The sequence below is a fragment of the Mesoplodon mirus genome (genome assembly GCF_964341445.2).
Source record: "Mesoplodon mirus genome assembly, chromosome: 10".
Lineage (NCBI taxonomy): Eukaryota > Metazoa > Chordata > Mammalia > Artiodactyla > Ziphiidae > Mesoplodon > Mesoplodon mirus.
Window position 1 is genome coordinate 99,219,826 of NC_138986.1, and position 22,395 is coordinate 99,242,220.

General features: G+C 46.1%; 1 protein-coding gene across 1 annotated transcript in view; it reads left to right on the forward strand.

Moving 5' to 3' along the window:
• LOC309811209 (uncharacterized protein) overlaps window positions 1–22,395 on the forward strand; it is a gene marked incomplete at both ends in the record, with an annotated part of 481,819 nt that overhangs the window by 21,363 nt on the left and 438,061 nt on the right. Inside the window, one exon of the mRNA XM_082633797.1 lies at window positions 1,500–1,942. Within this exon, the coding sequence (XP_082489923.1) occupies window positions 1,500–1,942 (443 nt within the window). The remainder of the gene's footprint in view (window positions 1–1,499; window positions 1,943–22,395) is intronic.

The window sequence follows — 22,395 nt, forward strand, 5'->3', positions numbered from 1 at the left end:
GAATGAATGAATGAACACGCACCATAAATACAAGCCACACCATGTAATGAGGAAAAGTTACATGTCCCAGAATTCCTGACTTGTGAACAGAAAAAATGCACACAAAGGCCACAGACACAGATAGATACATCTGCACTGTGCTCCCCATGCCAACCCCACACTTACCACAGACTTAACTGATACACATCACTCACTCTTCCCACACACTCACAGTCACCACCGAGGCCTACATTACCAACTAGACAGTGAGAGAATAAGTATTGATTGGAATTAAATCCTGGAGGATCCACTGGGAACCACACTCTCAACTGTGTGTATTCACTGCACCTGACACGTGTCACACACTCAGTAAATATCGGTGGAAAGAGGACTGATGAACCCACCCTGAGCCTTTCATTCCTCCCTCAGGAATCTCGAAGTCACAAGAGGATCCCCCTCACCTTGGATCCACTGTGGTGGCCCAAGGCTGCAGCCCAGGGGCAGGGGAGGTCTCCTCTGCCCCTAAACACTTCTCCTGTGCTTCTTCTCCGTGCAAGCTCATGTACGCCGGTAAGGGCGCGGGGCTCCTCAGGTGAGGGGGTGCTTGGCTGTGAGGCAGGAGGCACACAGATCCCAGGGAGGCTGAGAGGAGACCCAGGGTCATCAGAGGTGATGAGGGCTCTGTGGAGGAGCCTGGGCAGGATGGCTGAGCTGTTACGAGGGCGTGGATCCCAGCTGAGTCAGGGGTGGGGGGCGGGTGTGAATCCTGGTACTACCATGTTGGGGAAGTCAAGGAGCAGGGGCCGGAAAGGTCTGGACTTGAGGTGGAGGGAAGAGGGACCAGATTAAGCATCTTCAGAGGAAAATGTAGGGTTTCTCTTTGCCTTTGCTTCCAGAGAAGGACAGAGTTCTGCATCATAGACCTCCAGCCTGAGAGCAGCACCATCCAGCTCAGGTCCACACAGCTCACACACACATGCGCCCTCCAGGCACAGCCCTTCTCAGTGCACACATGAACCCCAAGCACGTGATCCACAGTACTCTCCTCCTGCACCACCGCCCCATTCCACAAGGAATGCACCACCGATATTCCCAAACTCACACTCCTCGTCATACACGCATCCATCCGCATCCCTCACATACCACAGTCCTCACCACCGTACTCCACACCCGTGTATACAGACACAGCTCCAGTATCCCCCAACACGCAGAAAAAAGCCCACAGATGACACCAGATACACCACTGCCTCCTACGGCCAACAGACACCAAACTCACGACATAGCTACGTCATGCAAATGTCCCTCTCTCGTCTACCACACCTGCTCCCTCAGCTTCTGGCATGGCCCATGCATGTTATTATGTTTTTAATTTCCTTTTTCTGGAATCCGGAGATCACATCGAGACACTGCCCAGCCTACCGCACCCCTAGCCCAGGTTCAGGAAAAAGGGGAGACCGCTCCCCCATCACACTGTGTCTCCTCCTCACCCTCTTCACCCTGTAAGAATGATCTGCACACAGACAAAGAGGAAAGGGTCATGAAAATATACTACATGCACGTAAAAGTGAACAAGGGTGTTGCTGTCTCCTGGAAGACAAAGAAACCCTTGGAGTTGCCTGAAAAGCAGCTGAGGATAGAAGAAGTGACCCTTCCTGAGGATGCGTGCACAGTAGGCACTTACCCCTCTGATGTGTCCACCGAAAACCTCCTGTCTGACAGTGAGCCCACTGGGGAGGAGAAAGAGTATGAGGAAAGGGCAGAGCCAGGCAGCCCATCAGGGTCACCTGCCGTCGAGGAGACACCCAGGGCCAAGACACCGGACTGGATGGTGACCATGGAGACCGGCTTCAGGTGCATGGCCTGCTGCCGTGTCTTCCCCACCTTGGAGGTCCTCCAGCAGCACGTGAAGGGCGGCGTCCTGGAGGGCTTCAGCTGTCGTATCTTTCATCTCAACATGGCCCAGTGGATGGGCAATGTGGAATCCGAAATCACCCCGAGGAGGAGGACAAGGAGGACGAGGAGGACGAGGAGGAGGAGGAAGAGAAACAAGAAGGCCCCAGCCCGAAGAGACCCCGTAGGCAGGCTCTTTCCTCTCTTTTGATTTCCACACAGCAACTGAGATTCATGGGACAGAAGATCCTGGAGACGGTGTGGTCTTGGAAGAGGTAAGGCTTGAGGCTGGCAGTCTTCTGAGCCTATGTCACGAGGGCCCAGAGGAGTCTAAGGGAAGGAGCAGCACACATGTGCTGGTTGACCTAATGGCTGTGAAGTTGCATCAACTTGGGACACACCCAGCACTTCCAAAGGAATTGAGCTCTGTTGACTTAAACAAGAAGGTGGAGCCTTTTCCTAGGAGTTTTCTCAGGGTCTGCACGATGGACCTCAACTCTTAGAGGACGTACCACCAGCAGCTCCTTGTTGGGAGAGAGAGCCAGGAGTGGTCTGAAGAGAGGACAGGGGCCCTTGCAGGACCAGAACTTTGAGATCTGAGAGCCTTGGGCCTGAGCTGAGATCTCACCCGGACCACTGGACCTAGCCTTCTGTGACAAAGGGGAATAGGAAAGAGAGTCACGTGGAAATGAGGTCCCCCGAGATATGGAAGTGTTCCAGAACCTTCGTTGCGTGGTAGTTGATCTGGAGCCAAGCTCACTGTGGTGTGTGTGGCTCTGAGCATTAAGGCAACGCTGGAGGGTAACCCTGACCAGCAGAGCTTGGAGTGCTTCTTGTCTCTTCCTGTTCTACCTCAGTTGTTTTATCCCTTCCAGGGAGAAGAAAGCACCCTCGGGATAGTTGGTAGTAAACCAGGGTATATTCTCCCTCAAGGGGACCCGGCCTGCCCTTCATTCAAGATGCTCTGGAAATGGGAACTGACTCATGTTATCGAATTGGCTGAGGGAGCACAACTCCCATGTTGATTCCGGTCAGACATGTTCATCAGACCTAGAGCTTTTCTCCTGATTCAAATCAAGTAGGGTATTAGTAGACTTCCCATTTATTTCAGCCCTAGAGATAGCACATGAGCAAATATAAAAAATCTCTGTGTATCAAAGCATTCTAATGAGCCCTTTCATTTTGCTGTTCATTGTGAAAAACACGCTCACTTTATCTCTGCCAATGAAGTGTTTCCACTTGACCCATGATGCCCCACGATCCCATTAGCCTCACTGAATTTAGGGAGCCCATTATGATGACATACTTTCCCTCTCATTCCTGGCCTGCAGAGAAGAGCAGCTACAGAGCATTCCAAGACTGCTAACGCTCCCCTCACCAATACGTTTCTTAAACCTCTGGCAAAGGAAGTGTCCTCTGAGCCCTCCCAGGGCACATAGGGGGTTTGGGTGAGCAGATCTTATGTGATAAATCCACTCCAGTGGTCTGGCATTCCTATGCCTTTGTAAACCTTCTACAGTGGTGGTTCTCAGCTGGGGACACTTTTGGTCCCCCCTCCCAGGAAATATGTGGCAGTGTCTTGAGACATTTTTTTTTTTTTTTTGTGGTACACGGGCCTCTCACTGTTGTGGCCTCTCCTGTTGTGGAGCACAAGCTCCGGACGCACAGGCTCAGTGGCCGTGGCTCACGGGCCCAGCTGCCCCGCGGCATGTGGGATCTTCCCGGACCGGGGCACAAACCCGTGTCCCCTGCATCGGCAGGCGGACTCTCCATCACTGCGCCACCAGGGAAGCCCTCAAGGCACTTTTTATTGTTACAACTAGGGTGGCAGGGAAGAGTATGTGCCACTGGCCCATCTTACATTGCACAGGACAGCTCCCAACAACAAAGAGCTATCCAGTTCAAAATGTCAGTCATGCCAACGTCAAGAAATTTTGCTACAACATACTTAGAAAGTCCTGGCATTTTGACTTTAGCATACGCTAACTTTGGGTACAGGTGTCAGTCATTTGAGCAAACTGTTGAAGGCATTCCCAGGTAGCCAAGCTAACACGCTGAGTCTGGAATGGGTGTTGAATGCACTCGTATCAACAAATCCAGCCTAACCCAATATTACATTACTCCCACCTGCTTCAATACCTACAAAATCCACACACATTATTTCTCAGGTTTCTATTGATATAAATTATACAATTCCTTATTTTAGCAGATAGTGTCTCCTCATGGTCATCCTTTATACCTGGTGGGTACCCACCCCTTCCCTGCTCCCGTCCCCATTTCAAGGACTCTAGTCTGATTACTAGGTCTGGAAAAACGAGAGGTAGTGGAGGCAAGTCTTGAGGATCCACAGACCCCTGCAAGGAAACTATCTCAGAGTAGAGGCAGACTTCCTTCTAATAGCTCAGCAGGCTCATCTAAGAGGTCACAGGTCAGAGGTCACAGGCCTCAGCTTTGTTGGAACCTGCCGATGTATTTCCACCTCAAATTTCCAGGATTCTACTCCTTCCCACTGATGCCCTAGGACATAAGAGAATCTACAAGGTTGTGAATCAATGTGTTGTCATTCAGCCACTGACTGAATTTGACTTTGGATCCCCTTAAAAAAATAAATAAATAAAAAGGAAGGAAAGAAAGATAGAAATGCTGATTATAACAAGTCCCCCAAAGTGTTGCTATGTAGCCAAGCTCAAAGCTAAGACAGAAAATCCCCAACGGTAAAAACAGATTTCGAGCTCAAGCTATCAACTGGGAGTTGAAACTGAAGGCCCTACAAAGGCCAATGGAACTGGATACAAAGCTAAAGATTTAGTCTTTAGCATAGGTGGGAGTCAAGGTTAGAGGAAGCCATGCACTGGGAGTGAGTTGTGAACTACTCAACACTAAGAATGGAAGAGCAGCTCTTTCATTGAATGTGAAGAAAGAAACAGGTAGTCCCTAGTTGCTACCACTGTCTTTGAACCAAACTAAAGAACAAGGTCAACCAGAAGGGCAGATATGAGAATCAAAAAGGAAACCTCTCTGGAATCCTCACTGAACCAAGTCTAAGTTCTGCTCTACTTGTGGTCTTTCACTTACAGAGACAAACCTTTTGGGCTTACCACAGGGATCAACAGACTTTTTCTCTCAAGGGCCAGAAAGTAAATATTTTAGGTTTTGTGGGCCATCAGTGCTCGTCACAACCACTGAACACTGTCAGCACAATGGGAAACACTCAAAGATGGTAAATAAATGGATGGGCCAATAAAGAGCTTTTATGTTCCAATAAAGCTTTAAAGGCAATGAGCCAGGTTGGGCTCACAGGAGGTAGTTTTCCAGCCCTTGACTTAACTCACTAAACTACAAATTACCTTGAGAGTTGGTGGTTTGATAGCTACCAAACCAAACCAAACAAGAAAGCCCTAGGATTTCTGACATCTAATGCAATGCAATTTGAGGTAGCATGGACTTTACATACACATGTGAAGGTGTGGTCTAGGAAACCAGTCTTGGAAACCTGCCTCTCACATTAAATACATCTTTTGCTGAGTAAAGCCCTTTAACCAAGTAAGTGTTAAACATCAGTGAAATGACTAAGAAGTAGGAAATGGTATGCAAACCTCCTCCTTAACAACTTGTTCCCATCATTCTAGGTTTCTTCCCTATGCACATTTTTCCTTAGGGAATCGTTGATAAATTTTACCTCTAAAACTTACCTATTTCCACTCTCTATCTTCAGGATTTGCCCAATCACTGTTACTTTGTAAACAATTTTAAAAAGTTTTTTGGGGGGTAAGTTCCTTTTTCCCCACAGCTAATGGTTCTCTGTGTCATAGTGTCTGGAGCGACCCAGCTACTTCTCCAGTCAGACCAAGCACTTGAAAGGACAAGCCGGTACCCCGAGCTATCCATCCATTCACCCAGTAAGGAAGCCTGATGAGGAGAACTAGGATGTGTAAATTTCTACTGTTGGAATTAAAACAGAATATTCTGGGCTGCATGGATTTATCCTAAACTTCAAATGCATTAATTATAAATAGACCGTTACACTGACTACTATTCTGTATCTTTGAATAACCATATACATTTTTTCTTTTTATAACTGATTTCTAGAGGTCTATTCCTTAATTTTGGCCATATATATGTATACCTCATGATGATAGGATTTCTTACTGTGAGGGATTAATATGTTCTTAGTAATTTTTAATATTATATTTTACATTATTTTACTACCTATGTTACTATAAAAGTAACAGTATTTTACTGGAAAATTGATGCTCAATGAAAAATTTAAAATATGGAAGTTACATGTGGAAAAAATCCCTGAAAACCTTGCCACTGTTTACCTAAGGGTGAATATCCCTTTACAGATGATAGGATGCATTAACACACACACATACATGTTTGATTAAGGTATGTGATGTACCTACCTAAAATACATTAAACTGTTACATGCTTCTGTCATTAAGTTTAAGCCATCATTTTAACAGACCTGTTATTACATAACTATCTTAAAATATAAAGACATTCCTATTGAATATTTCACTTTTACAAAATTTAGTAACATTGACATGCTACTCACCTTTTCTATTTGAATTTCCTAATTATAAGGTCCTATTCTGTGATTTCTATATCAAAGGGACGCACGTTCTATGTTTTGATATGTACTCAGCAACTTCACTTTGAAAATCAATTTTTCAATTCACCGCTAGGAAAAAGTGTGCAAGTCAGTCGTTGAATAAATATGTTTGATGAAATTACCAGATTTCAACAAATAATTTTTTTCTTTTTATCTCAGGCCAGAGAGGAGTAAGGAGATAGAGAACTTGACAAAAGTAATCTACTTCAAACAGCCTCTTTTCTCTACTTAAGAAGTCTTGATGAAAGTAATGCTAAAACCCTTGGGAGACAATCACATCAAAACCTAGACGGAAATGTGGTGAATAAGAAACCAACGATCAGTTCATTTACATTCATTTACATTTCATTCATCAAGACTTGAGAAGACACCCTTAACTCAGGTCTTCTCTTCAAACTCCATCTTTCCTTCTTGACCTTCATTTGGCCTCTTCCCTTACCCTCAAGCTGTGGACTAAGGACACAAGGGCAAGATGGGTCACTAGTGTCCTCCATCCCCTAGCGACTGTGCTTCACATCAGTGGAGTACCGAAGGCAATAACCAAGTAACAGACACAAGAGTGTATGAAGACGAAGAGATTCTGATAAGGCTTTCTGTGACAGTGTGGGCCGAGTCGGCTGTATATGCCTGCTATCACCTGAAGGATGAGCAGCCTTAGGGGAGAAGTGCTCAGAAGGCAGAGCCTGGCTCTCTAGAGGCTCTGCGTCCTCACAGCCCCCTCCAAGACCTCAGTTGCAGCTTCGGCCACCAATCTCTCTCCCTCTGCCTACTCAGAGTTTTTGAAGTCTTCTTTCCTCCACATTTCTCTTGAGAGGTGGGGGAGGAAGATGAGGTTCAGGCCAGCTCAGACTCCCCTGGGATCCCAGCAGGATGCCTATCATTAACCTCCCACCTTCTAGGAAGCTCCTAAAATCTCCACACTTGGGGGAGGTTTCATTTCATCTGTGCTTCAAATTGCTGGCTGGAGATGGCCTGTTGGAAGGTGGCTAAAAGCAAGTAGGAATCTTCGGGTAGCCTGGACTTTCTCGACTGTCAGACATCTTCACGGATATTCTAGGAAACGTTGTTTGTTCTAGAGAAGGGAGGGAAACAATCCAATTGTCCAATAATGCTTGAATGGAAAATAAATGATGCTATACGCATTTGATGAAATAATATCAAACAGTCAAAAATCAAAGACCTAGATCTATATGGACTGATGTGGATAAATCTTGAAAAGATAATATTGATTGAAAGAAAATAAGATAAAGAATCTTAGATTATGATAACAGGTATGTAAGTATTTAAATATTTAAATCAATTCAACATATTGCTTTTATATATAGAGATGCAAGAAAATAAACTTTATCCAAAGAACACATTATTTACATTTAATATGTTCATTTATTTAGGAGACCCAAGAGAAACCACAGATAAACTAGCAGGAACTAATAAGACAGTTGAACAAGGCACACACATACAAGATCAATAAATTTTAAAAATCAATCAGGCTCCTCTACACTGGCGATAATAAATTAGAAACTGTAAAAGAAAATAAGAAAAAAAGAAGATCTCAAAAGAGGCACAAGAGCCATATAAATTATTTAGAGCTAAGCATACGTAAAAGTAAATATAACTAACAAACTGAGTACGACCACTTAAACTCCGCCCAAACCAAGGATTAAAAAACCGCTGTTCTTACTTTATGAGAACAGACCCTCTTCTTAAGTAGCAGATCAGTAAGTGAGAGTGAAACAAAGAAACACAGCATTTGAAAAGTCAGCTAGGCCAAGCCTCTCGATCGCACAGACAGAAGCTGAAGCCCAGATAGGTTGAGTTACTTGCTAAAGGGCCCAATGTCCTGACTCAAGGACTAGCATTTTTGACTCAGTCGCAAGACACAATCAAATGCAGTACCTTGGAAAGAGATGGGGAAAAAATGAAGAAATCAAGTATATAGTTCCTCATCTTTAAGTACAGAAATAGCCGTGACAAAATTACACGTATTGAGGGAAAATTGAAGTGCAGAGTTTAAAATGTCAATAATCCACAGGGAAACTGGAGACCATTTAAAATATTCATATTAAATCTCTCTAGAAAAGACATTAAAAGATCTCCAATCAAAATGTGAATTTTATAATAGACATTGTATGATACAATTTATAATAGATAAGGTATGAACATTTCCCTTTCACGGGAAAGGTTCGGCTGGGAAAAAGGAATTGTTCTTGAAAATGGGGCGTGTGCTACTGCAGACACTGTGCTCAACCTAGGTCCACCGAATGCTCTGATGTCATCACTGAGGTCACAGAATTCCACTGTGCGCCTGGCAACCTTGCAAACATAACAGCCCTGGTGAGCACTAGGCAGTACTGCTGGTTCACTAAGTGGTACAAGTTATTCAGCCATTTAGGAGACTTGACCATTTTTATTTGTATTGAATCATTTCAATGGATTGCCCAAGAGCCAAGAAGGACCAACCTGTAGGGAAGAGGAGGAGTTGGACATCTCTTGAGGCATCTTCTAAGGGAGATTTCTAGTTGGTACGATGGAATGGCGACAAAAGAGGAAACATCTGGAAAATGAAGAGTCCCAGGAAACTGCCGAGAACGGAGGAGGTATGTGGGGGGCAACTTGTCTGGGGCACATGGGTTTCTGCCAAACTGAAGCTTCTCTAGGAAGCGGAGGACTGAGAACCTGTCACCTGTGAAGCAGGGAGCGAGAGACCTTGTCTCACTGATGCTGCCGTATCTATCCGGCGGGTCCCTGTGGTGTGAGATGGCACAGAACGGCCAGATGCCCCCTGGGCGCTGGGAGGTCAGCTCCGCTGGTCTGAGGACTCTCTCCTGGGGCAGCCGGGCCTGGAGCTTTGTCGGACTCACAGCAGGCTGCATCCTGCTTGCACAGACCTAGAGGTGCAGCTTTTCTCAGACCCCGATTTCTCTCTTATTCTCTTGGATCTTTCCCTGGGGTCATGAGGTGGGGGATGTGAAGGATGCAAGGATGCTGAGAGAGACCCATGAGTTGCTTGGCCTCTTTGACCAAAGTGGAAAGAGAAGCCCCATGAGTTGAAGGCCCTGGTGAAAAATATCTTGACAAGTGGAATGTACTTTGAAAGAAGATTGTTTGTCTAGGGATGGTGTCATATTGAAAGCAAGGAGGTTTTATTCCTTCAACAGGAAGAATTTCCCAAAGGAGATCAAGGGAAGGGAAGGGTTTTCCAGAGACTGAGACCGCGTGAGCGGGGGTGAGAAATGTCCTCAGGGTCCTGCGGGGAGCTCTGAGAGCCACGGGCCACGTGGTGCCTGCGTGCATTAAATGTAGGCGAGTAGCTTGCCCTGGTAGAGCGGTGGTCACCCCAGAGCTCCAGCTAGAGGCCTCTGCCCCAGATTAGAGCCCAGTAGCTCCTACCAGGCCCAGGGCCCTGGAGTCTGTAGGATGGGCCCTGGGAATGGAGCTCTAGACAGCAGGCAGATTTCCAGGCAGTGGCTGGGACAGGCTGGGGAAGGCAATGACTGCCCCTGACCATTCAGAATATTTTGCTGTATGTTCCTGTGTGTGTGTGGGTGTGAGTGTGTGTGTGTGTGTGTGTGTGTGTGTGTGTGTGGTAGTGCAGAGAAGAGCGAGATGAATGGGGGTAGAGTGCTTACCAGATATAACATCTGTGTGGTAAAGTTCTTGTCACCCTGCCTGGACCTGGACGACACTCGGCGTACCTAGGAGTGTATACAGAATTCTTGTTAGGGGTGTTTTATGAGACAGTAACTCATACAGCCATGTACACTCTGATACAGCAAAAATATCACACACCCCACATATAACTTCCTTAGTAAACCACACACAGCCCATGGAGGTATATACACGCATCCCTCCTATACTACGTTCTCATACAACCCACCTGTATCACAAATCCTCTCCTCCAACACCAAACGCTGGAGATGAGATATGTATATAGACACACACACTATATATATAGGACACACACACACACTATATATACATCTATCTCCTCAACTCTTGCACAAACACAGCTAACTTCAGCCATCTCTAAATACCTCTGTAAGAACCAGTCACGTGTCATACACACCACACTTGTAACACATTCTTGAGTAATGCCAGACCCGCTTTGTACAAACCACAGTAAACCACAGTGTCAGTAACCCATGTCAGGATTGCCAGAGAAAATATGGGCTATCCAGTTCAATTTGAATTCCAGATAAACAACAAGTAAGTTTTCAGTATCCGTATGTCCCACATATTGTATGGGCCCTACTTACACTAAAAGTAAGTCAGGCCAAATACTGCATGGGAATACTTACACTAAAAAATTATTCTGGGTTTATCTGAAACTGAAATTTAACTGGGTGCCTTGTATTCTTGTTCGCTAAGTCTGGCAACCCTTATATACTTACCACCAGCTGATGTATTATATATTTATTGTAGTTTTGTTTAGTGTGTGTCTTCCCCTACTAGAATGTGCAGCGTTACCAAAGACTACAACAATGGAAGAGTGCCGGATACACAGGAGTAGCTGCTTACTGAATCTTGGTGAATGAATGAATGAACACGCACCATAAACACAAGCCACACCAGGTAATGAGGAAAAGTTACATGTCCCAGAATTCCTGACTTGTGAACAGAAACCATGCACACAAAGGCCACAGACACAGATAGACACGTCTGCACTGTGCTCCCCATGCCAACCCCACACTTACCACAGACTTAACTGATACACATCACTCACTCTTCCCACACACTCACAGTCACCACCGAGGCCTACATTACCAACTAGACAGTGAGAGAATAAGTATTGATTGGAATTAAATCCTGGAGGATCCACTGGGAACCACACTCTCAACTGTGTGTATCCACTGCACCTGACACGTGTCACACACTCAGTAAATATCTGTGGACAGAGGACTGATGAACCCACCCTGAGCCTTTCATTCCTCCCTCAGGAATATCGAAGTCACAAGAGGATCCCCCTCGGCTTGGATCCACTGTGGTGGCCCAAGGCTGCAGCCCAGGGGCAGGGGAGGTCTCCTCTGCCTCTAAATACTTCTTCTGTACTTCTACTCTGCGCAAGCTCAGCTACGCTGGTAAGGGCGCGGGGCTCCTCAGGTGAGGGGGTGCTTGGCTGTGAGGCAGGAGGCACACAGATCCCAGGGAGGCTGAGAGGAAATCCAGGGTCATCAGAGGTGATGAGGGCTCTGTGGAGGAGCCTGGGCAGGATGCCTGAGCTGTTCCGAGGGCATGGATGCCAGCTGAGTCTGGGAGTGTGTGTGTGAATACTGCTACTACCATGGTGGGGAAGTCAAGGAGCAGGGGCCGGAAAGGTCTGGGCTTGAGGTGGAGGGAAGAGGGACCAGATTAAGCATCTTCAGAGGAAAATGTAGGCTTTGTCTTTGCCTTTGCTTCCAGAGAAGGACAGAGTTCTGCATTATCCACCTCCAGCCTGAGAGCAGGACCATCCAGCTCAGGTGTACACAGCTCACACATACACGTGCCCTCCAGGCACAGCCCTTCTCAGTGCACATCAACCCCAAGCACGTGCTCCACAGTACTCTCCTGCACCACAGCCCCATTCCACAAGGAATGCACCACCGATATTCCCAAACTCACACTCCTCGTCGTACACGCATCCAGCCGCATCCCTCACATACTACAGCCCTCACCACCATACTCCACACCCCTGTATATAGACACCGCTCCAGTATCCCCCCCCACGCACATTAAAAGCCCACAGATGACACCCGATACACCACTCCGTCCTACGGCCAACAGACACCAAGCTCACGACATAGCTATGTCGTGCCAATGTCCCTCTCTCGTCTACCACACCTGCTCCCTCAGCTTCCGGCATGGCCCATGCATGTTATTATGATTTTCATTTCCTTTTTCAGGAATCCGGAGATTTCATCGAGACACTGCCCAGCCTAGACCACCCCTAGCCCAGGATCAGGAAGAAGGAGAGACCGCTTCCCCATCACACTGTGTCTCCTCCTCACCCTCTTCACCCTGTAAGAACTATCTGCACCCAGACAAAGAGGAAAGGGGCATGAAAATATACTACATGCAGGTACAAGTGAACAAGGGTGTCGCTGTCTCCTGGAAGACAAAGAAACCCTTGGGGTTGCCTGAAAAGCAGCTGACGATAGAAGAAGTGACCCTTCCTGAGGATGTGTGCGCAGTAGCCACTGACCCCTCTTCTGATGTGTCCACCAAAAGCCTCCTGTCTGACAGTGAGCCCACTGGGGAGGAGAAAGAGTATGAGGAAAGGGCAGAGCCAGGCAGCCCATCAGGGCCACCTGCTGTCGAGGAGAGACCCAGCGCCAAGACAGCGGACTGGATGCTGACCATGGAGACTAGCTTCAGGTGCATGGCTTGCTGCTGGGTCTTCCCCACCTTGGAGATCCTCCAGCAGCACGTGAAGTTCGGCGTCCTGCAGGGCTTCAGCTGCCGTGTCTTTCATCTCAACATGGCCCAGTGGATGGGCAATGTGGAATCCGAGAGCACCCCTGAGGAAGAGGACGAGGAGGAGGAGGAGGAGGAGGAGGAGGAGGAGGAGGAGGAGGAAGAGAAGCAAGAAGAAAAGGAGAATGAGGGAGAGCAGCCCACGGGGGAAGGCCCCAGCCCAAAGAGACCCCGCAGGCAGGGTCTTTTCTCTCCTTTGAGTTCCAAACAGCAACTGAGATTCATGGGACAGAAGATCCTGGAAGACGGTGTGGCCGTCCCTTGGAAGAGGTAAGGCTTGAGGCTGGCAGTCTTCTGAGCCTATGTCACGAGGGCCCAGAGGAGTCTAAGGGAAGGGGCCGCACACATGTGCTGGTTGACCTAATGGCTCTGCAGTTGCATCAAATGGGACACACCCAGCACTAACAAAGGCATTGACCTCTGTTGACGTAAACAAGAAGGTGGAGCCTTTTCCTAGGAGTTTTCTCAGGGTCTGCACGATGGACCTCAACTCTTAGAGGACGTACTGCCAGCAGCTCCTTCTCGGCAGAGAGAGCCAGGAGTGGTCTCAAGAGAGGACAGGGGCCCTTGCAGGACCAGAACTTTGAGGTCTGAGAGCCTTGGGCCTGAGCCGAGATCTCACCCTGACCACTGTACCTAGCCTTCTGTGACAAAGGGGAATAGGAAAGAGAGTCACGTGGAAATGAGGTCCCCCGAGATATGGAAATGTTCCAGAAACTTCGTTGCGTGGTAGTTGATCTGGAGCCAAGCTCACTGTGGTGTGTGTGGCTCTGAGCATTAAGGCAATGCTGGAGGGTAACCCTGACCAGCAGAGCTTGGAGTGCTTCTTGTCTCTTCCTGTTCTACCTCATTTGCTTTATCCCTTCCAGGGAGAAGAAAGGACCCTCGGGAGAGTAGCAGACAGAATGCCGTGGTCTGAAGGAGGATGAAGGGACCGGCACTCAGTCTAACATCATATGACAATAGAAGCGTCCTATGCAATAAAGGGCATTTTCCAAACCTTTCCTGGAGCTTTAATGACATTTTTCTATCTATGCATCTATCTGTCAGCTACATCTGTATCTTTCAAGGTTTGTGAACAAGCTTTCACATAAGCACTAGAGACGTCCGCCAGCATTTTCCAGAAGAGGCCTGCAAATTGCTGGGGACTCCTCACAAATAGGGAACGGCCACAACCCCTGCCACACAGACTCTGCGCGTGGCCCTCCTGACGTACTCCCACTCTCTCTCTGAATTTCCCAACGTCTGAGATGAGGGTGCTGGCTGGAGGCAATGATCACGTGCAGGCTGAACCTTCTCCAGATTCTGATTCTCTTCCTGGGCCTATCGTCCTCAAGCACAGTTTCCATGTCCCTGGCCACACTGATCTCTCTCCTTCAGTCCTTCCCTCCCTCCCTCTCCTGCCTCCCAGTGCAGAGAATACTTTTTTGCATTTGAGACGACATTTATTTTTTGTTCACAGAATTCTCACCTGTTTTACTGTGGCCTCCGTTGTGAACATTCCAAAGCTGAGAATTTTCTTTTTTTCTCCCTCATTTCTGCTGAGTCTTTACCTTCCTAATGCAGTGAGCTCACAGTGCCTAGCTGACTGGATGAGGAAAAAAAATCCAGGGAGCAAAGAGAAATAATAAAAGAATATATCAGTTAATTTTTCATAGTGTTATCCAACTACATATTTTTAAAATTTTGGAATAATATTAGGAAACTTCTCTTTATAAAAAACTGAATTATTGGGCTTCCCTGGTGGAGCGGTAGTTAAGAATATGCCTGCGAATGCAGGGGACATGGGTTCGAGCCCTGGTCTGGGAAGATCCCACGTGCCACGGAGTAACTAAGCCCGCGCGCCACAACTACTGAGCCTGCGCTCTAGAGCCCGTGTGCCACATCAACCGAGCCCACGTGCCACGACTACGGAAGCCTGCGTGCCTAGAGCCCATGCTCCGCAACAAGAGAAGCCACTGCAATGAGAAGCCCGTGCACCAGAGCCAAGAGGAGCCCCGGCGCACTGCAACTAGAGAACGCCCGCTAGCAGCAACAAAGACCCAATGCAGCCCAAAATAAATTAATTAATTAAAAAAATTGAATTAGTTTCAAGGGTACAATGTATAAAAGTACAATAAAAGCCCCCCTTCATAACCCCCCAACCCCACTCTCAAGATGGAATAGATATGCTGTGATACAATTTATAGTCGTAGTACTACTACTCCTCCCACCGCATCCGAAATCCTCTGAGCCAGGTGCAGCAGCTTCCTTTCACAATGCTAGGACCCGCCACAAGACAGATGATAATCCCTTTGGACATTTCAACGAGCGGCACAAGGCAACAGTACGTGGGAAATGCCACTGACAGCTCAGAATATCCATGGCATTTCTAGAGCCTCGGCACTTCTCTCGCTCTGGGAATGAAGGTCCAAAAAGCACATCGGAGAATGTTCATAGTTGTAAACAAGCTCCACCTTTGAAACACAATCTACATAGAACCACATATACAAGTCTGCACAATGGATGAAGCCAAGGTCTCCTCCATGATTTCCCTTCTGACCACCTTATTGTCTCCTCAACCATAAAAGGTGAACTTGAAACTCAGGACCTTGCCTTGTCGCCAGAAACATCCAAGCTTGGATCAGTCTTTCTAAGACCAGATACTTGCTCTCTGAACTATTAGAGACTTGTCACATACACACAGGTAGAACAGGATTATTTCTAAATACATGGGGACCTGGAGTCTTTCACATTGCTCCTGTTAAAACTCTCACAACAGCAAAACTTTACCTACAAAGGGTTCAAGCTATGACACTCCCAATTTCCACAAACCTCCTCAGCTCTTGTGAGTCACATGCAGCCAATTCCAGGAATTGGAAACATGGTTGTGAGGATGAAACTGACTTTGGGGCTCCCCTTGGATATGGTCTTCCAGACTTACCAAAAGGCCATTAAGAGGAAGGTTTACCCCACCTCAGGGAAACCCGAGGCAGTACTTGCAGTCAAGGGCTGGCCATGGCTTCTGAGCTACATCCAAAAAGAATTTCATACTGTACCTGGATCTGCTGAAGCCATTTCTGACTGTCCGAGAGCCAGCATGTACTGCTCCTCAACTGATTCCATTCTGGATCATCAGTAGGGCTGTCAGATTTAGTCAATAAAAGTACAGGATACCCAGTTAAACTTGAACTTCACATGAATAATAAGTCATTATTTTTAGTATAAGTAGATCCTATGAACTATTTGGGGCATACTTATCTTAAAAATATACTTGTTGTTTTTCTGACATTCATATTTAACTAAACAGCCTATATTTTATCTGTCAACCCTACCCTTCAGAAATGATGGAGGCTCAGAGAGATCCAGGAGATGCCTCACCGCCTCCTCTGCTTTTATTTCTACGTCCTGGACAGCGAGCACGCACCTTCCACTCCCAGTCATTGTCTAGAGTGGAGGATATTCTCTGTTTTAGAGCTTTTTCTACTTGTCATTTTTATTATCTTCCTTATTTTAAAGAGATGTTTATTTTTTCCCAAACTTAATAGCTCATCCAAAAGTATTTCAAAGTACATTAGACAAGGGAAAAACAACATGGTTCTGAAAAGTGAAGGAAACCGCCTGGTGTTTAGTCAAGAAGTAGTAGGGAGATTGAAAAAGCCAAACTTAATAAGCAAATCTCTCCAAGGGTATTTTCAGAGCTTGATACCCTCCCACACCCTGAAAATATTATTACATCAAGAATGTAGAACTGCTAACCAAATGTAAGGCTCCCATATGATTCTATCAAACTGAGGATGCTTCTTTACTAAGCAGTGAGCACACTTGCTGCCCCAGGGACCTTGGCAGTTGCAACGTAGGGCTCTTCCCTTTGGGATGGAAACAGCAAGTTTTCCTGTGGTCTACACACTGGCCCCCAAAATACTACACTCCCAATACTTGTCAACTTTAAGTATTTTTCTACATATCTCCATTTTTCTGTTACTATTTGGACTACATCCTAGACTTGACACTACGTAAATTGCATTCAAGCAGCTATTTTTAAAAGTTGGTAGGAAACCTTAAATCTATAGCTTGCAGTCCCTGGCTTACTTTCATCCAGGTGCATAAGGGTTTTCAAAAGTAGTCAGGTTAGTTACCCCATATCACAGCCCCACGCTTGTGTCACAGGTATAAAAATGGAACATGATATTTAAGGTTTTAGTTGCCAAATCATCAAGCCTCCCAGACAGAGGCAATAGAGCAAAATGATTACAGAGGCATGGATTTTGATTTGCTCCAGTGTCTTGGGCAAGTCACTTGGCCTCTGTATTTATTTGTACTTATCTGCACTTATCTGTCACTTGGGGGTCATAACTGTACCTGGTCCATGGGTACGTTGTACAAATGATCTGTAAAGTAGTTACAAGAAACCGACACAGAGTAAGCACTCCACAGACATTGGCTATTAGCTATTGGAAATAGTTCTCCGTGAAACAGATGACTTTATCAGTGGATGACTCGGTGGGAGACAGTGAATCACAGAATCACAGCATGTTGAAAGTGACCTAGTTCACACTCTTATGTGAAAAGAAGAAAAGTGTGCATGGGTAGAAAATGTCTGAAACTTTACCTAACAAATAGTTCATCATGTTAGCATGGAGGATTAGAATAAATCAGGAAAGGAGGAAAGAAAAACTTGAGTGTCATTCAATTTCTCTATCATTTGTGTTTCTACACTGAGACTCTGAATACACTGGAAGTGCAATTTTTTTTTAATGTGGCGGGATAAAGTTTTCAAGTTTTCCTGATCCATCCGTATTATTATCTCAGAATTGCTGGCAGTTCTTGCCATCTTCGGATCTACACCCATGTGAGTCAGTGGGCCATTCTGGACAGAGGAGATAATAGAGCAGAAATGAAGTGAGAGGAAAGGAGAGAAAAGATTTTCTCTTTTCTCTTCAAAGAGGAAAGGTCTTTGGAATGGGAACAACTCACAACCAAACTTTGGGGAAAGGATGTGATGGAAAATGAGACAAACATCCTACCCCTGTGATGAGAAGGATTCCCTGGGCTGGATGGAGGGAGGTCACAGGTGGCTCGACAAGGAAACCAACTAGGGAGAAACACACACAAGTGCAGGGCAAACACCCTGAGGCCACTCAGCCTGACTCCATGCAAACATGTGTCCAGCAGACAGCCCTTCACCTGTGGCTCCCCAGCAAGACAGGTACCTCGGGGGTGCCAACTCATTCTGAGTCCGTTATGCCTGGCCATTCATAAACCGCTGTCTAACGTGTGAGGAATAAACTCTCAATGTTTATGAGGAAACTGGGGAAGGAGATTGAAAGGTTACTTAAACGGAAAAAAAAAGAAGTTCAGGAAGGCAGGATGGTAGAGAGACAAGAAAAAGACCTTAAAACATAGAAAGGATTTGCCAAAGAAGAGAAAGAAAAAGAAATGATGCCGAATGGGTTAACCTGCAGCTAGGAAGTTAAGGAAGATTATTGATGTGTGAAGACTATGGAATAAAGTGAATAAAATTTATCAGAAGTTGCTGAGACTATGGTAAGCAGCATGATTATCAAATTATGAATTGGCTGCAATGGCATTCTAGGGGGACACTAGGAAGGGGAAGCAAATGTTCATGAGATGACAGTGGCAGGTGGAAAGTTGTTTCAGGGGAAGATCAGTCTTGCAGAGGGTGTATCAGAGGAGGGCAAGTGTGAGCAAGCAAGGAAATACTAAGTGTATATGGTTCCTTCACTGAGTGCACCCAGTCCTGCGGTCAGCCTTGAGAATAAGCAGGACTTCAGGTACTGGAGTTACATTTCAGTCATCAAGACTTGAGAAGACACCCTTAACTCAGGTCTTCTCTTCAAACTCCATCTTTCCTTCTTGACCTTCATTTGGCCTCCTCCCTTACCCTCAAGCTGTGGACGGAGGCCACAGAGCAAGATGGGTCACTAGGGTCCTCCATTCCCTGGCGACTATGGTTCACATCAGTGGAGTACCAAAGGCAATAACCAAGTAACAGACACAAGAGTGTATGAAGAAGAAGAGATTCTGATAAGGCTTTCTGTGACAGTGTGGGCCAAGTCGGCTCTATATGGCTGGTATCACGTGAATTATGAGAAGCCTTAGGGGAGAAGACCTCAGAAGGCAGAGCCTGGCTCTCTAGAGGCTCTGCGTGCTCACAGCCCACTCCAAGACGTCAGTTACAGCTTCGGTCCCCAATATCTCTACCTCTGCCTGCTCACAGTTTTTGAAGTCTTCTTTCCTCCACATTTCTCTTGAGAGGTGGAGGAGGAAGATGAGCTTCAGGCCAGCTCAGACTCCCCTGGGATCCCAGCAGGATGCCTATCATTAACCTCCCACCTTCTAGGAAGCTCCTAAGATCTTCACATTTGGGGCAGTTCTCATTTCAGCTGTGCTTCAAATTGCTGGCTGGAGGCGGCCTGTTGGAACGTGGCTAAAAGCAAGTAGCAATCCTTCGGGCAGCCTGGCCCTTCTCGACTGTCAGACATCTTCAGGGATATTCTAGGTAATGTTGTTTGTTCTAGAGAAGGGAGGGAAACAATCCAATTGTCCAATAATGCTTGAATGGAAAATAAATGATGCTATATGCATGTGATCAAATAATATCAAACAGTCAAAAATCAAAGACCTAGATCTATATGGATTCACGTGGATAAATCTTGAAAACATAATATTGATTGAAAGAAAATAAGATAAAGAATGTTAGATTGTGATAACAGGTATGTAAGTATTTAAATATTTAAATGAATTCAACATATTGCTTCTATATAGAGAGATGCAAGAAAATAAACTTTATCCAAAGAACACATTATTTACATTTAATATGCTCATTTATCTAGGAGACCCAAAAGAACCCACAGATAAACTAGCAGGAACTAATAAGACGGTTCAACAAGGCACACACATACAAGATCAATAAATTTTAAAAGTCAAACAGGCTCCTCTACACTGGCGATAACAAATTAGAAACTGTAAAAGAAAATAAGAAAAAAAGAAGATCTAAAAATAATCACAAGAGCCATATAAATTATTTACAGCTAAGCATATGTAGAAGGCAATATAACTAACAAACTGAGTACGAACAGTTAAACTCCGCCCAACCCAAGGTTAGGAAAAGACTGTTGTTACTTTATGAGAACAGACCTTCTTCTTAAGGAGCAGATCAGTAAGTGAGACTGAATCAACGAAACACAGCATTTGAAAAGTCAGCTAGTCCAAGCCTCTTGATCGCACATACAGAAGCTGAAGCCCAGATAGGTTGAGTTACTTGCTAAAGGGCCCAATGTCCTGACTCAAGGACTAGCATTTTTCACTCAGTCGCAAGACACAATCAAATGCAGTACCTTGGAAAGAGATGGGGGAAAAATGAAGAAATCAATTATATAGTTCCTCATCTTTAAGTACAGAAATAGCCGTGACAAAATTACACGTATTGAGGGAAAATTGAAGTGCAGAGTTTAAAATGTCAATAATCCACAGGGAAACTGGAGACCATTTAAAATATTCATATTAAATCTCTCTACAAAAGACATTAAAAGATCTCCAATCAAAATGTGAATTTTATAATAGACATGGTATGATACAATTTATAATAGATATGGTATGAACCTTTCTATTTCACGGGAAAGCTTCGGCTGGGAAAAAGGAATTGTTCTTGAAAATGGGGCCTGTGCTACTGCAGACACTGTGCTCAACCTAGGTCCACCGAATGCTCTGATGTCATCACTGAGGTCACAGAATTCCACTGTGCACCTGGCAACCTTGCAAACATAACAGCCCTGGTGAGCACTAGGCAGTACTGCTGGTTCACTAAGTGGTACAAGTTTTTCAGCCATTTAGGAGACTTGACTATTTTTGTTTGTATTGAATCATTTCAACGGATTGCCCAAGAGCCAAGAAGGGCCAACCTGTAGGGAAGAGGAAGAGTTGGATATCTCTTGAGGCATCTTCTAAGGGAGACTTCTAGTTGGTACGATGGAACGGCGACAAAAGAGGAAACATCTGGAAAATGAAGAGTCCCAGGAAACTGCCGAGAACGGAGGAGGTATGTGGGGGGCAACTTGTCTGGGGCACATGGTTTTCTGCCAAACTGAACCTTCTCTAGGAAGCGGGGTACTGAGAACGTGTCACCTGTGAAGCAGGGAGCAAGAGACCTTGTCTCACTGATGCTGCCGTAACTATCCGGAGGGTCCCTGTGGTGTGAGACGGCACAGAACGGCCAGACGCCCCCTGGGAGACGGGAGGTCAGCTCCGCTGGTCTGAGGACTCTCTCCTGGGGCAGCCGGGCCTGGAGCTTTGTCGGACTCACAGCAGGCTGCATCCTGCTTGCACAGACCTAGAGGTGCAGCTTTTCTCAGTCCCCGATTTCTCTCTTATTCTCTTGGATCTTTCCCTGGGGTCATGAGGTGGGGGATGTGAAGGATGCAAGGATGCTGAGAGAGACCCATGAGTTGCTTGGCCTCTTTGACCAAAGTGGAAAGAGAAGCCCCATGAGTTGAAGGCCCTGGTGAAAAATATCTTGACAAGTGGAATGTACTTTGAAAGAAAATTGTTTGTCTAGGGATGGTGTCATATTGAAAGCAAGGAGGATTTATTCCTTCAACAGGAAGAATTTCCCAAAGGAGATCAAGGGAAGGGAAGGGTTTTCCAGAGACTGAGACCGCGTGAGCGGGGGTGAGAAATGGCCTCAGGGTCCTGCGGGGAGCTCTGAGAGCCACGGGCCACGTGGTGCCTGCGTGCATTAAATGTAGGCGAGTAGCTTGCCCTGGGAGAGGGGTGGTCACCCCAGAGCTCCAGCTAGAGGCCTCTGCCCCAGATTAGAGCCCAGTAGCTCCTACCAGGCCCAGGGCACTGGAGACTGTAGGATGGGCCCTGGGAATGGAGCTCTAGACAGCAGGCAGATTTCCAGGCAGTGGCTGGGACAGGCTGGGGAAGGCAATGACTGCCCCTGACCATTCAGAATATTTTGCTCTATGTTCCTGTGTGTGTGGGGGTGTGTGAGTGTGTGTGTGTGTCTGTGTGTGTGTGTGTGTGTGTGTGGTAGTGCAGAGAAGAGCGAGATGAATGGGGTTAGAGTGCTAAAGTCTGCGTGGTAAAGTTCTTGTCACCCTGCCTGGACCTGGCTGACACTCGGTGTACGTAAGAGTGTATACAGAATTCTTGTTAGGGGTGTTTTATGAGACAGTATCTCATACACCCATGTACACTCTGATACAGCAAAAATATCACACACCCCACATATAACTTCCTTAGTAAACCACACACAGCACATGGAGGTATATACACGCATCCCTCCTATACTACGTTCTCATACAACCCACCTGTATCACAATCCTCTCCTCCAACACCAAACGCTGGAGATGAGATATGTATATAGACACACACACTATATATATAGGACACACACACACACACACACACACACACCCTATATATACATGTATCACCTCAACTCTTGCACA